General features: G+C 41.9%; 1 protein-coding gene across 8 annotated transcripts in view; it reads left to right on the forward strand.

The window, feature by feature from the left end:
• The first annotated feature begins 8114 nt into the window (after nucleotides 1-8114).
• The window catches only part of lrp1bb (low density lipoprotein receptor-related protein 1Bb), a 247003-nt gene continuing 238124 nt past the window's right edge, over nucleotides 8115-16993 (forward strand). For all 8 annotated transcript variants that reach the window (XM_071493395.1, XM_071493738.1, XM_071493827.1 and 5 more), the window contains exon 1: nucleotides 8115-9104. In XM_071493395.1, the coding sequence (XP_071349496.1) occupies nucleotides 8828-9104 (277 nt within the window). In that variant the 5' untranslated portion in view covers nucleotides 8115-8827. The remainder of the gene's footprint in view (nucleotides 9105-16993) is intronic.

The following is a 16993-nucleotide window of genomic DNA, read 5'->3' on the forward strand; positions in this document are numbered from 1 at the left end:
TTGCTAAGTGTCAAATCATGGCCGGACTTCAGGTCTGTAAAGGGGCAGTGTATGGAATTCTTTTAAAATGCTTTGCAGAAAATTGATCAGTTGTATTCAAATCACCCTCAGGCAGACCAAAAGTCACCACTCCATCAGGAGATCAATACATCAAGCTCAGTTCTTAGAAATGCAACTTCATCGCAGATACAAAATCTGCTAAATAAAGAATGCAAGATTCCAATCAGGAAAGGTTTTGACAAGAGAACGTTGTGTAGTGTAGTGTGTAGTTGTCTCAGAGGATCAGTAGCAGTTTCTAAACTGCTTCTCAGGATAGGAAACAAGACCAAATGTAAAATAAATACCAGTCTTTCACATTGAATGCCTGGAAAACAGTCCTCTTTACTGAGAGATCCCCACCAAATTACTGCCACAAATAGAATCATTCTGTGGATGGGATGGAAGACAGTCAATGACAACTAAACAACTAAACAATGATTGTTGTGTTTATATTTCATATCACACCCCACACGCAGACAAACAGGAGAGAGAGAGATACCACAGTGTCATCAAACCAACAGTCAAACATGGTGATGGGATATTCAAATCTGGGAGTGCGTTGCCCACTCTGTGATGAACTGACCACACCTTGACCAAGGAGAAGTACAACTCCATTCTTCAGAGGCTGTGCCCTCTGGTTCATATCTTTGTGTCCTGACTGAGATGGACTTGAAGACTGATAAAGCCAAACATTCAGTGACATCACAAGAAGCTCTTTGTGAAAGAGCTTTGTTAAACTACCCCGGAATAACATGGGTCATCAGGTTTTGCACAACCTTGTGGAGTCCTTGCCAGCTTGAGTGCATGATGTCAACAAAGCAAAAGAGAAATACCTGTGGGTATTTGCAGCATGCTTGTGTATTTGATTGTGAGGTGAATATTTGCAGCGCATGTGTTGTCTGTTGATGAAGATGTTTCCTGAATTTGCATGTTCCTTATTGAGTTGCAGGGTGTTGAGCTCTCAGGGCCACCGTATCTCTTTAGTCAAGCATTAAATCTGATGCTAGAGTTTTTGTGAGTCTTAAATTTGTATCACAATGAGGTAATGTGCTCAATAAAAACAAAAAAGATTCACTTTCCCATTGACTTTATACTCATGGTTGTTTTGCTTTCACCTTCTCCTTTGTCCCTTTTCTGTTTTACTTTTTTTTCCTAAGCCTGATAGGACTGTACACACATGACATCGTGGAGTTTTGATGGCAAATTACAGAATTGATCTGGAGCTCAGCAGGCAGTTATCAGTGTAGAACCACAGTGCACATCAATAACCCCAGGCAAAGGGAAAGAACTAAAAATCTGTTCCTCTGGCACATGGCTAATATTCTTCATTACAACGCTATTGTGATGTCAGTACCTTGGAGCTCAGTCGGGTGGGGGTGGGGTCCCAGATCACTATTGTATTAGATTTTCTTCTCTGATCAGAGGAAACCAATTTCTGATCCTTCTCACAAACATGATGAAAACGTACAGTGTAATGGATTATTTCCGCTCTTAGTCACCTTACCGCCATAAACCAGCAACTCCCCTCTCTCTCTCTCTCTCTCTCTCTCTCTCTCTCTCTCTCTCTCTCTCCCATTCAGAGCTAAATACTCCATGTCTTTACAGGTATGACAGACTATAAGCCAATATTGAAGCAAACATAACCACCAACATTATTGGCATGCTGGCAAGTTGCCAACAAGGACACTGCAACAATAACCCTATTCAGTAACCTCACTGAGAGGTTGCTAGCCATTGCTTGTTGAATGGCAACTCTCTCTCTCTTTAGTGTTTGCTTTCCCTTACCGCCTGTCGACATGGAAAAGGTAATTAATATTCCTTTGCTGAGTAGAGGCTTTAGTTTTAGGCTGATCACGTGGAGCATACTGGCTGCCACCCCCACTCCCCTTACCCCACTGTTACAAGTCAGATAATTACCTATTTAGATGTTGCTGAGGAGATGTGAGTGTGTGTGTATATGTGTGTTACTGCGCGTGTGTTGGCCTGCTGCCATAACTTGTGAAAAGAAGCACCATGAAGTGGATCTGTCACAATGAGTTAGAGATACAGGATGGCTGTCGTCCAAGCCCAGAAAAGCACAGGACACTAAACTGAACTATCAAAGCCACAGAAACAGACTCGCACTCTGACATTAAATTTTTTTTTTTTTTTTTTTAGGGTTGTGGCTGCTGTTTTTGAGATACGGCACGCGGCAGCCCACAAATTTCATCAGTGTCTTTGTTAATTATGTTGGATCTAATCGAAAGCTGTCATATTTCTGCAGTTAATGGGCTCTGCGTGGAGGCTGGCGAGGTGAAGGGCTTTCTGAAAGGTCAGCTGACTCACCGCTGCTGCTGACCCCCTTCAGTTCTACCTACCCACACCTCTTAAATCTCAATCAGGGATGGGAAGCGTGGTCATTCATTAGCTTGGTATCCAGCTGCTCTTTCTTTCATCTCACCCCTCAGGTGCCAACCGCCACACGACTGCTGCCCCCTCTTTTTTTCAATCCATCCTCCCCTTCCTTAGTAGAAACACTTAACGCGACCCCCCCACACCCAAGATGTACAGTGAGTCGAACTGCTGGGAAATGGCTATTGCACCCCTCCAGCTCACACATACACACAAACCCACACACACACGCCTCTCTGCTGCCTCCCTATCTCTCTCCTCCATGTTGAAACCATTGCGATCCTCCGATGTCTCCTGGCTCTGCTCCTCTCTCTGTTTTTTTTCTCCTCTGCTGCCAATCAGTGAAGCATTTCTCACAAAGCTACTTGTGGCAGCAAAGAATGACAGTCAGCGGGAGTGTGTGAGGGCGTGCTTGTCTGTGCGTGCACACGCATATGGGCAACAAAGCCATGCACTAAGCTGAGGGTGGCTCCAAGGTCCCCCCCTGAGGCAGAGCTGAGATTGGGTTCATTATTCAGTAGGAGTGGGTTCCAGCTGTGAGAGGAGAGAGATGGCGAGCTGCTCTGTCTGTGTTGTGGCTCCTCCAACCCTGCTGTCCACTGGGACCCACCACAAAATATTGCAAAGGAGAAAGACTTAAACTGTCACACATAGGTGAACAGACTTTTGAGCTTTTTTTGCCAAAAGAGCAGCTAATGGTGAGGGAACTTTGTTTCCATGGCGAAGGTTTTATTTTTGAACACAAGATTACATGGAGGGTTTTTTTTTTTTTTAAATTTGTGTTTTTTGGGGTTGTAATTCTATAATGTCAGCACAATATAGACTATGTAGTGTCCCCGATGTGACTATGATGTGCACTCGAGGCATCACTTAAACTGATTTTTTATGCATCTCTAGATGGCAGTAGTAAGTTAGATATTGGTGCACTGCCCACCACAGAAAAGAGTGTATCTTTGAATGTGTATAAGCATGTGTCTGCTTGTTTGTTTTCCCTTGAGGTTGATAACGTGTGTTGGTATAATTTCAAAATTAAATTTAAACAGAACGTAATAATAGAAGGAAAATAGAAGTATTTTTAAAATACTCCTGGTGTCGTGCTGTTCTTCACTTACAGGACCAGGGTTTCTCATTCACTCATGAATAAATACAGATTGCGGAAGCCTCTTCTTCTTCTCTCTTTTTTTGTGTTTTGTTTTCACACAAAAGCAATTAACTTGAAATTGCTTTGTTGAAATTGCTCCTGAAACGGCTTAGTACAAATGCAGGAAATGGCATCACAGTCACTCAGTATTTGTGAGAATTAAATGTATGATGTTCATCTCCTCTGTGGTGTGCATGAAATTGCATCGAGGAACAATTAGCTATTACAGAATAACATTTGTTTACATTTAGCACTGGCTGGTGATGGACTTCTGTGCGGAGGAAACCAGTATTATCTAGCTAGCCACAAAAAAACAAAAAAAAACATCCATATTTAGTAGAGGAAACGGAACAAACATACCACTGTTTTAGTCATGGCCAAATGACTGTGAATGAAGACTTAAATCAGGTTGATGGTGGCACATCCCTGTGAAACACACACAGATGAAACAGCTCTACCCTTACATTACCCTGCCAGAGAGCAACAAAGGTGCAGTTTACAGTCAGCTTTTCGAAAAATGCAAGTCATTTTCAGCATGATGAGAGTGCAGTGATTCATGCAGCAAATGGCCTGTCATCCCACTGCTTGATTAACAAGCAAAGAGACCCTGGGGAGCACCCGTGGATCCTCATCACTTTATGGCCCTGGTACAGGCCTGTGCAACAACAAAGAACTAACCTCCATTCAGTGCATCCCCTGCTTTCCAACTAATAACTGTCAAAAGAAACAAAACACATGTCAGACCAGATTTCCCAGCCAATCTTTGCTCATTCCTCATTTTCTAAAATTGCTTTTGACTTCTGGGGGGAGTCCTGTGGTAACAAGAGTTGTGGTAATGCAGCTGAGAACAATGCTGAGGCTATAAGTTGAGGCAAAAACCGCAGCAGTGGCGTTATTAGCCTGATAATGAGCCACCAACAATGACAGGGTCAAGCAGAGTCAATAGCTGCTGCTAATTTTGGAGAACGGCCCCACCATCCCAAGCCTGAGTAGCTCAGTACAACCAAATGCAGTGTGAGAAATGGCACAGTGAGTGGCAGTCATCGCTCACGTCAGTCAGTGGGAGGAGCTCCAAGTACTAGAAAACTACCCACAGAGTTCTGTGTCACTTCACACTGATGTATGACCCAGAGGTTACGGGGGTTGTGTGCTGTGCGACTGTGTAGCTCCATGTCAGTGTGTACTCTTGACAGTCCGACAGGCCCCATCCAGTCCTCTATGTCAGGACCTGCACCACAAGTGAGTGACACACAATGCATGAGTGGCCTATTAGGCTGACCTAGCCTCTGCCATTCAGTAGTGCAACTGCCACTAGCTCTTGATTCCCTCTGACACATCTGCACTGAAGCCAAGCCTGCTGGTCCACACTGAGCATTACTCCTATTGACAGGTGCATGCCTCCTTTGTGCATGGCAACACTCAAATTTACCATGAAGGTGTTAAATTTAGACTGATGTGATTGTGTAGACATGGATGACTTTAAGTGCAAAGGTGAAGAGAGGAGGCAGACAAGCACACCACAATCATAGCTTTCACAGCTGTACTGTTAGTGCATCTGAATCATTCAGGACACAAGTAGAGCACTTTACATTGTCCGAAAAAGTTGTATTTCAATCACAATGTAGTCACTGTGATTGCAATGGAAAAATACTGTCAGCTCTCAGCATTCAAAGAAAAAAAAATGAAAGCCTCATGAAATTATTCATTTGTTGTTTTTGGTTGGGGTTTTTTTTTGAGAAGGAGAAAATAGTACAATCCTGGCACAGAGGAATAGCAGATACTTTGCGAAAAATGTCCTTGAAGAGTTCCTCATTCTTTGTGACAACTCAATAATAAAACATGACAGATTGTTCTGCATGAAAGTTGGGCATGTTGACATCTCGTCATCTTAAACAATGTTTCATTTAATAAATTTATAACAGCGTGACTGGACATGGCTGCTCATATTTGAGTAGCACTAACAGCTTGGTTCTACAGTTGATAATAAATGTGCTGTGGCATCATGCATTTTGCGGATACATTTAAAGAGGATATGGGAATAAGCGATATTGCTCTCAGTGTCTGCCCACCATTAGGTCCAGAGATAGATGTTAACAAGAGACTATGCTTAATGACTTCTTTAGCAATAGTCTTCACCTCTCGGTGTTAGATCTTTCATTTGAAATCAGTCTATTCTCATCACTAAAAGCATTACACAACATGCAGTAAATTAATGAAGATAATAAACCCGCCTTAAGGTTCTTGAGGGTACTTATAAAGGATTTTAGCTTGAAGCATCCTGTGGCAGTCTGCTGTGTGAGTAATTTGCCATTTATTTGCCTTTTACCTTTGAGATATTTCACTGGCCCAGAAGAGAGCACAACAAAGATTTCTTCTTCTTGTCTTTACTACAATTGATTGCATATAAAAAAACAAAACAAAAAACACTGCCTACATTACAGATACTACTGTATATTCAATTAGCAATAAAAAAGACCTAGGAGTAGGAGTAGGAGTGTGTATGTATTGTATATTTTCTGAAGCACTACCAAATGTGATAAATTGGTCAAATATTTGAAAAGCTGAAAAAACAATTACACCTCAAGGTCCATTTAGTAACTTATCAGTAGCTGTTATATAACATGACCTTCATGAGCGGGTGTTTGCTCAGTTCTTGTGAATTTGTAGATGTTCGTTTTATGAATCACTTCATCAATGTATGGCTTTTCATATGGAGTGTGAGGGTTCATTCTTCAACTTGATTAACAGCAGTAACAGTTCCAAGGTCATGAATGAACTTTGAAACTTGATGTGAAAAGCTTTACTTACATACTGTATTTGAATTAGTTTGAAGACACTCAGACTCTTCTTTTAAATTTAGGATCCATTGTAAGTACCTGCAAAATACTGCAGTATATGAATACATGCCAATAAGCTTGTACTGCAGTCAGCTTTGTTACATGCAAATAAACTGACTTAGTCCTCCAATAATAATACCACTTATGCATTTCACTTAAGTTTTGTCCAGGAGGATCCTTACCAATATTTACATATTCTTTTCTGCTTTTTTTTTTTTTTATGCACTGACTTTCTTCTCCCACTGTGTTTGCACAATGCTATGCCACTCTGCTTTTCTGAAGTTCTCCCACACTGCTCAGATTCAGCAGCCGTACCAAACAATAGAAAACATTATGCTACAGATTCCACTTATGTCGGTAAATGTACCGGCAGACATCGCTGTCAGTGACTTTAGCCACGAAGAACAAGCCACAGTACATGGGCATCTTTTCCACAAACTAGAATAACATTTAATAAAAATGTGAATTTCACAGGTAAAGGTGAGACTGGTAAGGGATGGGAATGGCAGTCGACAGATAGGAGCACTCATGCCTGTTTAGCGGGGACCACAGAACCACTAGTGGTTAAAAACTCAGCCATGAGCTTTTATGAAATGAGTTTTGCAAGAAAACGGCAAAACGCATTAATATACATATATATTTATATGTTTACAATAACTCATTCATGATAACCACGCCCTTGCTGAGTTAATAAAAGCAACTATAAAATCTATTGTCATGACAGTAAAACTGTGTCACTAAAATACTTGTGCTACTGGTAAATTAGACTTTTCCTCTTTGGTAGTTTTCCCTGCGCATCGTACTAACACATTGTGTTTTATAACAATTTTCATGACTGTAGTGAGCCAGTTGAACGTTAAATGGATTTGTATTGTAAGACTTAATATAATAATATGTATGTAATGTAATCTGCAGGAGCATTTCATCATTAAGCTAGTAAGCTAGGTCGACTGCATTTTTTTGTCATCTCTCTTTAAAACCAGCATGAGGTTCCTGAGCAGACTGCAGTGGTCGACCAAAGGAAGGTTTATCTCAGAAGTCAACATCTGTTAAGTCAAAGGGATTTCAAGTAATTTTTCTCTCACTGTGCTCTGCTATTTTATTTCCACCTGTCAACAATAATCACACATACAGTAGGTCTACAAAGGCAGCACCTTAAGTGAATGGCTTCAAGACTGGTAGTCTACAAATTATACTTTAGTTTTGATGGCAGCTTAAGCTGACAGTAGTACAAAGTGGGTGTAGAGTCACCAATGTTGGGGAGTAACTAGTTACATGTAATGGGATTATTAAATTACAAAATGGATGTATGAATTGTAACGTGTTACAGTTACTAAGAAAGAAATGTAATCAAATTACAGTTACTAATGAAAATTTGGTGATTACAGAGGGGTCACATCTCAATAATCCTCTTTGGTAAGCATCTTTCGTAGGGTAGAGCAACATCCATTCTGCTGCTCTGCATCTTTTGGCCGAGCTTTGACAATTTGCAGGGAATATCTGCAGACAGTGTGTGTCCGACAGATGAGAGGTGTGAGGTCTAATAACACTCACTGCCTTCATTCAGCATTGTGTTTTCATCAAATATTAACTTGCAGGGGTCATTAGATTCTGCACCAACAGACTCAATTAATGGTCCTGAAAAGTAATCAAATGTAATAAGTTACATGACTTTGATGAAGCAATTCAAACAGTGACAGAACTTATTACATCTTTAACAGGTTAATTAGAAAAAGTAACCTTCCCAACACTGATAGTTGCTTCATAAACAGCTTGTAAATAAAGCCAAAGAAATGTTAAAATATTAGAACGGCCTCATGCAAAGAGCATTTGAGAGGGTTAAGCTTTGGTGTTTAGGACGGCTCTGTTGAATTATTGTCATGTACTGTAGTCAGGTGTCCCGGCTGTTTTAGGTCTATGCTCAACAGTATAAGCTGACTGCAGTGTTGTGTGTGGTCCGGTGGGTGATAGTTTGGGGTGTCCTTGAAGTGACGCTCAACGAGTCCTGCAGCTCAGCAGTGTCTAATGTCACATGTGCACCCTCTGCTAATTGGTTAGATTTATTGGCTACAAGCTAATTCTGCAGGACGTGGGGTTTTTGTATATTTCTACACACTGTGGCCACTTGAAGACAATGGTGGGAGCTGAGATTGCTCATTCCTCATCCTCTGACTTTTTCCTCCTTTTCCTCCGAAACTCCCCCGGACCTCAGACTGACACCCACCCTACTGACTCAACAGCTAACCTTTCAGACGAGCTGCGCCACCTTGACGGCATTTAATCATTGAGAAAAGACAGGAAACGTACTCATTCTTTCTCCTGCACTCCCACCCCGCCTTCCCTCTGTCCCTCCGCCGCTGACTCTCGTCTCTCCTGCTGCCTCCGGTGCGTCTGCTCGCTGTATAGAGCAGCGGTGTGCATGTGTCGGGGAGCCGGGGGAGCGCTGCACCGTTCTGCGCACTGGTTCCGCTGGACATCGCCGAATAACGGCTCTCGACAACCGGGTGGTGGTGGTGGAGGGGGAGACTGGACCCGGACCAGGAGCAGGAGCAGGAGCAGGACCAGGAGGAGCACCGTGGCTTCTTACAGCCCGCTCTCCGAAAACATGTCCGAATTTTTTCTACTCGCCTTTCTAGCCCTATTCTCGGGATTATTTCCGTGCGCCGAGCCCTCGACAGTGTCGGACGAGGAAAAAGGTAAGGAGGCACCGGGCCGTCGGGAATGCGCAGTCCGATGAAACTTGGCACCACGGGCCGTATCTAGTCCGGTGTGCTGTTGTTACGGGCGGCAAATGCTGTGCGGTCGCTGGGTATAAACCTCTGTTTTCCATTCATGAATGATAAAGAGTTGATCACCTGAATTTCCTCGTCATTCTTTCCCGTCCAATGTGGGATGCCTCACTGGAAGTCTGCATCTTTTTTTTTGTTGTTGTTGTTATCATTCAGGATGTTAAAATGTTGCATTATTTGCGTCCCGGCTAATAAATCACAAGTAACAAGACCATCCTTAGAATAACTCATTCAACTTGCCCTGCGCGTTTAGCACAGCTCTTGCGTTTGTGCATTTTCAGGAACATTCTTTATGGCTGTTGGGAGAGCGGCTGTGTTCAGCGGCTCCGGCTGCAGGCGCGTAGCAGCGATATCCTACAGTGCAGCAGGTGAAAATATCCCTGTGCCAAACTGTGTTTTGTCTCCTCCCGAGCTGGAGCTTGTTATCTCTGCCGGGGCATCGTCGCAACATGGCATGGGGACGCAGTTGATAGGACTGGTTGTGCACGGTCAAGTATTGAGTGCAGCGGGCAACCTGGCAGCGATGTCGGGGGACTCTCTCTCTCTTTTTGAGCAGGATATTGATTGTTGCATGTCTGAATCTCAGCCCTGTCACATAATTACCCGTGCCCAAGGCTGAGTGCTGCATGACAGGCTTCTCACTTTCTGTAGGTGTTAGAAGGAATGGAAGGATCACCGAGGCCAAACCGAACTCACTTTACATATTAGGCTCTTTTATTTGCAGAATAGAGTTCAAGCACATTTTCGGTTATAGCCTGTGTCTATTCAACAGCTGCGTTCATAGAAGGCTGCACATTGTAATTGTCACAGAGGAAAGTTTTATGACTATACGGATCCTCAGAGGAGGAAAGATCAGTAGGATAGTTAATTACAACGAAACTATTTTTGTTGAGAATAGTTTAACTTTTTATCTGACCTTTTCATTTTTCAGGGCTCCCATAGACAAACTGACAAACTGAATTATGGTGCGGAGCATACATTTAGGCTACAGTGTCATGGTTGCAGTCATGTTAAGCAAGTTAAGCATTGGAGAAAAAAAAAAAGAGAAAGAAAAGAACAAGAAAAAAGAAAGCATAAAGAAATACTTCGTGAAACATAATGTATGTATATCCACTGACTGTTCGCCTGGATGTCATAGATCCCCCACTTCTTCATTCCCCAGCACAGCAATAACTGTCAAACCTGCTCGGCTTGTGAGACCGTCCCAAATGTCACCAAATGCCCCCCAACACAGCGTGGAAAACAGGGGCTTAGAGTTCACACTAGGCAAGAAGAACACTGTTTACCTCTCTCTGTGCATGAAATGAAAAGATGAATTTGTTCCATGAGCTCCCTGAGGATGCCCCTGCTCCGAGAGGTGAGGGGACACCCAACTGAAAATTTAAAAGACTGTCTTTTAAAGACTTTGTGTTTGTCAGCATTGCACCACTGAGGTTTATTAGTGTAGTTTGAACAAGAGGTGAAGAATTGCATCCCATCGTATTGTCTCATCTGGGCTAGTAGAACAATGTTTAAATTGAGAACCTGCTGAGATATACTTACACACACACAGAGACACACACACACACACCCTCACACAAATCTGAAGGTATGTGGATCTTTGTACACCGGCCACTCTGCCTATGCACTGAGGATAAATGAAAGTTCTTGTAGCTGGGTCTAATTGGATGGTAATGATAATAGCATTTCTTATTTCTTCTAACACCAAAGCTGGTTGTTAGCCTAATTAGTTTGAAATTAATTTGCTTTGTGGTAGCAGCGTTGTTACATTGAATGCCAAGTAGTGAGTCAGTGGTTTTCACTGCATGAATCTGAAACATTTCCAGAGCTCATTCATAGAATGGCATCGTCTCTTTGCAATGCCACCACTGTGTTCCTCTTCTTATCGCTTGTGTCCATTTAACATTGAGCGGGCTGATCTGGCCGAGCCGGCGTGGCTGCACACTGCTGATCTGACAAAACGACAGGCTTGAGAAGTTTAGAAACACCACCGTGCGACCTCTTAATTATCATTTTTTCAAAATGAAAATACCCTTGATCTCAGGCAGTGACCTCAGTGCCAGATAAGTATCATCTGGTACAAACAGCCCAAGGTTGTTTGAAATGTATACCTCAATTAAAAGATGATAGTATAGTGGAAGATACAGATAGGTCAATACACTAATGCATTTACTGCTGCCTTTAAGAGCTAATTAAATGAGATATTGAGATAGTGTTGCTGAAGTGTATGTGAGTGCCTGTGTGTTAGTGTGTATGTGTTTGTGTGCTACAAAATCCAGCACAAGAAATCTAGATGACGGAGAAGTCATTCAGTGTCTATGTGCAATAAGTTGACCTGTGCAGACCAACACTTTGGCTCCCTCAGAGTCACCGCCTGTCGGAGACAGTTTCCAAATTCCTTTGTTACATCAAAAAGTACACAATGTGGTTACACAACAGATGCCATTCAACACATGGACAAAACCAAACTGTATTTTTCAAGAAAACAAAGGACAAAGAATAGCTGATCGGTGTACTGCAGCACCTTAATGATCAAGACAGTGAGTTTGATTTTGTTTTCTCTTGGCCTATTGTTGTTTTACTGAGAACCATTCAATGCTTTGTCTAGTAAGATGAAAAAAATGGATGATGCACAATGACTACATTGACTTTTCACATACAGAGCATTTAAAGAAACACACAAATACAGTTTACTCATCAGCAGGAGAACTAAACCTGTAAAAACATTGTATAATGTTTTCTGAGCTTCCCAAGGCAGCAGTTCTCAAAGTGGGGTCCATGGACCCCCAGGGTTCATTCAGGGAGGTTCCTAGGGGTCCTCAGCGAAAAGGGGAATAATTCAATCCATAAGTAAGTCAGTGAAAGAATGTATGACTATGTTGGTCATGGGTTTCAAACACTTTCTGTAATAAAAAAATCTAAAAGCAAAAATCCTATCAGATGAGGTTCCATGGTCTAATTTTTGTCAGTTTCTGGGACCTTCATGTGAAGCGGGTTTGAGACTTAAAATTTTTAACAGATTCAAATTGCTTTCAGGGAAATGTAGGATCCAGCATTTTTTGACCTTGACCTATACAGAGGGACTATAAGTCAGGGTATCGAGGTGCAACACTACATCACTGGAGTACCACTGAAAGGCAGCCAATTACTTAGAAAAAAGTCCTCAGCTAACCAGAAAAGGTCTTATGTTATTTTTTGGGGGGGGTTGATATATAGCAGTGTCACATAGTCCCACACTATAGAACTAATTAACTACTACAACTAGAAATACTAGCACTACTACTTATACTGATGAAAAACTTTTCTTAGGCACAAATGTCCCCAACTTTCACTGTTTAAAGTTGTTCTGATCCTGTTGAATCTCTGTGTAATCACAGCCAGCCTACTGGTGTTACAACAAGGGGCTTTGTGCTGCAATTCAGGGATTTGGACATTAATAGTCTCTGATGTCTCATCAGTGACTGTCTATAACTCTGCTTCCTTAGTGCTGCTGAGTTAAATAAATGTTCATTCTACTTAATGTCACTGTTGTATCCGTACTCATTTAATAGCGAGCTTGAAGGCAGGAAATTGGTCACTAAATTGCAGTTGGACATGATAAATTGCAACCAAATGGAGATTATATAAATCACTTGACTTTTGGAACACTAAATCAAAATTTCAGACTGTTTTTGATGATCTGGAGGTCTTTCTGAGACATTCATCCTAAAATTAGTTGATGTTATATGAAGAAGAAGGAAGAACAACGAAAGATCAGGGTGTCGTTTTTACAGGAGAACTGCTGAGTGGTGGCTAACGATTGACCTTCAGAGGTTGGACCGAATCCTGTTTTCATAGCTGTTTTACGTCTTTTTCTGGAGAGCATTAACACAAAATGAGTTCGGCAGCTGCAGGGCCTCCTCCGTTGCTCGATTTTCTGTCCGCATCCTGTTCTGACATGGCAGCAAATGTGCCCACCTCAGCAAAAGGTGATCCTCAGGATGGAAGGTGGCCTCCACTCACCCAGCTACTCCGTCTTCACCAAGTGATTGAAGAAACCACATGTAGGTTCCAGTTAAAGCTGGTTCGGAAAGAGTAAATAAAGTGAATGCTGAGGACTGGATGAAGGGGAGGGTGGTCTGAATAGGTGGTGATGCAGTCAGAACTGGACGTGGAAGTCAGCGGTGGAAAACCTGTGGAGCATGCAGTGACTGGTGTTTTTATTGGCATCACTGACGTGAACTGAACTTCAGGTGTGTTTTTTTTTTATTGAGTGTTGCTTCACAAGTGTTTTCTGGCTGGGAAACCAGATGAGTCATCAAAAGAGCCCCTCAGCTTGTTACATGTGTAGGTCAGCTTCGGCTTGTGCATGAGCAGATTAAGCACTTCTACCAAACCTCAATGTTTAGTTTTTCTTCCCACAATTACTTAAAACATCATTACAGCATGTCTGAGGTTTGTCTGAAGCATGTGCTTAGATAGCATTTTTGCAGGATTGCATTCAGTCTTTTACGAGCTATGAAAAGACATTAAAGAAGCTGACACATCTCTCTGCTGATGTCAGTTAAGTGTTGCTGTCATTGAGCTCTTACATCTCATCTCATGGCAGAGGTGAAGTGTGGCCTCAAGCTACAGGAGGCAGCAGCGAACCAGCCCCCACACGTCTCATTTTAGCCTGCAGTACAATGGTGGAGCTCACTCCTGTAGAACAAAGTTATTGAATGAAGCCATTGGATTTTGATAGTGTCACCTTTAATATCACCTCTCGCAGTCTTAATGGCCGACAATTGAATCAGCAATGGATTGGCTCCGGCTGTGAAAGCCATTGGCTGTAAATTGACTTGTGGCATTGATTACCAATGGAAGGAGGAGCAATGTTTTTGACCCACATGATCTATTTGTGTTGATGCTCTGAGAAGACTTAATTACGTGGGTGGCATGGGGATTCATATTAGATTTTTCCTCAATGTTACATAATTCAAAAAGTGAATAATGAATCAATAACTTTTACTTAAAGAAGCCCCATTTTGCGGGAGCTGAATTGCAGAGCTGGGCTCAGCTGTATACTGAAATGGCTGCTGAATTAAAAAAGTAAAGATAAATTATTAATGGAATAATGCACAACTGTTTTATTGCCAAATATGCTAATGAAAATAGGGCTTATGAGAGCTGTGGTGGGATAAAGCACTGCACTCACAAGTTGAGTATGAGGTCATTAATGGGTTATGGATAAGATAGAATGCATCATAAAAAGAAATGTAATGGTGATGTAATGTGCTTTGTGAAAGGGAAAAACCTATGCTCATGCACAAGTGAGACCATCTGCTAACAGACCAACCAATAAAACAGACTTGTGTGTCTTCTGTGGCACTGTGGTTACTATAGGCTGGCTTGATAGAAGCAGTTAAAGTTGGTATGCAGCTGGGTGTGAAAAGTGAGGCCTGAGTTGAACAAACATCTTTCTGGAAGTGTGCAGAAGGTGGAAAGTGTCTCCATCTCAGGCTAAAAGTCTGTTCATCAGTTTGAAAGGGTGAACAGCTAGGTGGAGGGAGGCTGCACCCCGAGGAGAATGCCCCGTGCACAGTGCTGTGTGCTCAGCATGTGCAGACATTCAGCAGAGCAGCACTGGATCCTTGTTCTGTAGATCACCCTGTTGCTCTCATCTTGCTCCTCTAAACAGAGTTAGACTGACCTACAGGACCTGCAACAGCAGCCCTCTTTCTGTTAATGTATTTTTAATTCTTTTTTTTTTTTTTATTCTCTCTGTTTATTTTTGACCGGTTAGTTATACCCTTAGGAGTCTTGGGATATTTTGGCTGTTTCTGAATAATTTTGATTTTCCCTTAATATACCACATTGTTTATCATGCCAATGTTTGGTTATTTTTATTCATAACCTATATGACCTGACAATTATTTTTTTCACTTTGACATATTGTATCAACATATTGGACCCAAACAAACACATATCCAAAACACATAAAATCAGATATGGAAAATTGTGTGTTTTTTTGCTATAAAAAACACAAACATACTCAGTGAAGAGTTCTGAAGGTTTTGATTATAAGCACAGGTTGCAAGGGTGAATAGGCTATATAAAGGTAAAAAAGAGATAAAGCAGGAATGGCCATAGTTGTTTTTTTCGCTTTTACTCTTTAAACAGTTTATATACACAATATGACAGAGAGCTACATGACAGGCCTTGCTTTCCGAGAATGTAAAGGTTTCCTAAATAGTAATAGAAAAAGCTAAAATTGAAACAATATCGAATTATATTTGCTTAATTTTCTCCCATACAAACAACTCCAACTCAATGGGAGTTTTCAGCCTGTAGAGTCAGCAGATTCAGACGTTATTTTCTGTTTCCTAATATGACAAGAAATGAGCAAGATAGAAATTCAGCTTCTGCCCCAATCCATTTGCATACGTTCTCACACACATACATTCTTTTTTATATCAAATTTATATTATCCTATCCCTTTTTGTTTTTACTTGGTCTATCAGCATCAGACAAAAACTACCACACTGTTTCACGTCAGCACTTTCATCGGAAGTGGACGGCAATGCTCCACCTGACTTTAATGTTTACGCTGTGACTTCTTGAACCAGCCTTGATCATGCCAGTATGACCGGTGACCATCATGTTAACATATGAATGGCGGTATATGTCTCAAACATTCACATAAATACAAAGATGGCAGGGTTGTTGTCTGCAGAGGTTGCGTTGCTAAAGGAATAGTTGGTGTAAAGTGCTGTTCAAATATAAAGAGAAAGGGAGCTGGAGCATTAGCTTCACTATTTTACAGTTAACCTTACACTTTACAGGATAATCTTTTTTTTTTTAATCACTGATGTCTGTTGTCTTTCCATGCAAAAAGGACAGGGCTGCTTTGATTGATAAGCTGAATGCTTGGCATGCTGTATTTGGCTGACCTTAATCATTTTTGCGTAAGCGTTTTTCTTTTGTTCTTTACTTCATTGTAGTCCCCAGAATGAGAAAAATGACACTGAAAATGTTGTGTTGGTGTTATAAGCTGTCAAAGTTAACATCATCGACTGCACTGGTAATTTAAAAAGAGTTCAGGGGCTGTCATTTTCTGTGTGTGTGACGTGGTGAAGAGGTAGCCATCTTCGGGGGGGGGGGGGGGCAATTTACCCAGCATGAACAGTTTGCTCATTGTTGTTTGGAAAAGCTGTTGTATTTCTTGGCACACTCATTTCCAAATATTAAACTGGCAATATGGAGATCCCCTGGTTATTGTATGAGCTTGAACGGGCTAAGCCTGTGCCCCAGTCACAACAAGAAGCATCTTGGTGATTAATACTTAAAGATTCTAATTCATCATGTTTCTGAGAATAGAACATTTCCTGCTCGTGTCTATACGAGACACAGCAGAATTTAATTTAGGTGAATAGACTGGAGATGGATGCTCTGCTTGTGTCGCAGCCCCTCTTTGTGATTGAAAGTGATCCATTCAGTGAAATTTTAGGAGAAAAAAAGCAAAGTTTTAAAAGGATTTTTTTTTCTAAATGGTGGCACTCACCTGAAGTTATTGGCTGTGGACAAAAGGGAGTTGCTCTGACAAACTGGATATTGCAGGCGGACAATGACCAATCAGCAGGTCAGAAGTGCTGGTGTCAAGCCCCGAGTGGCAATGGTGGTGCCAGAGGACCAGAGTGAGGGCCGCTGAAGCCTGGCTGGGGACTCTCTCTCCCAGCTGCCACCTGGCACAGACCGAGGGCTCAGGGCCCCATCATGCAGACTTGGCTCAGAAAACCAGAACAGGGGAGGGATTCATCCATCCCCCAACGAGCTTC

This window comes from Trachinotus anak, unplaced genomic scaffold (genome assembly GCF_046630095.1).
Source record: "Trachinotus anak isolate AG129_WGS33_773 ecotype Australia unplaced genomic scaffold, CSIRO_AGI_Tana_v1 ptg000001l, whole genome shotgun sequence".
Classification (NCBI taxonomy): Eukaryota; Metazoa; Chordata; class Actinopteri; order Carangiformes; family Carangidae; genus Trachinotus; species Trachinotus anak.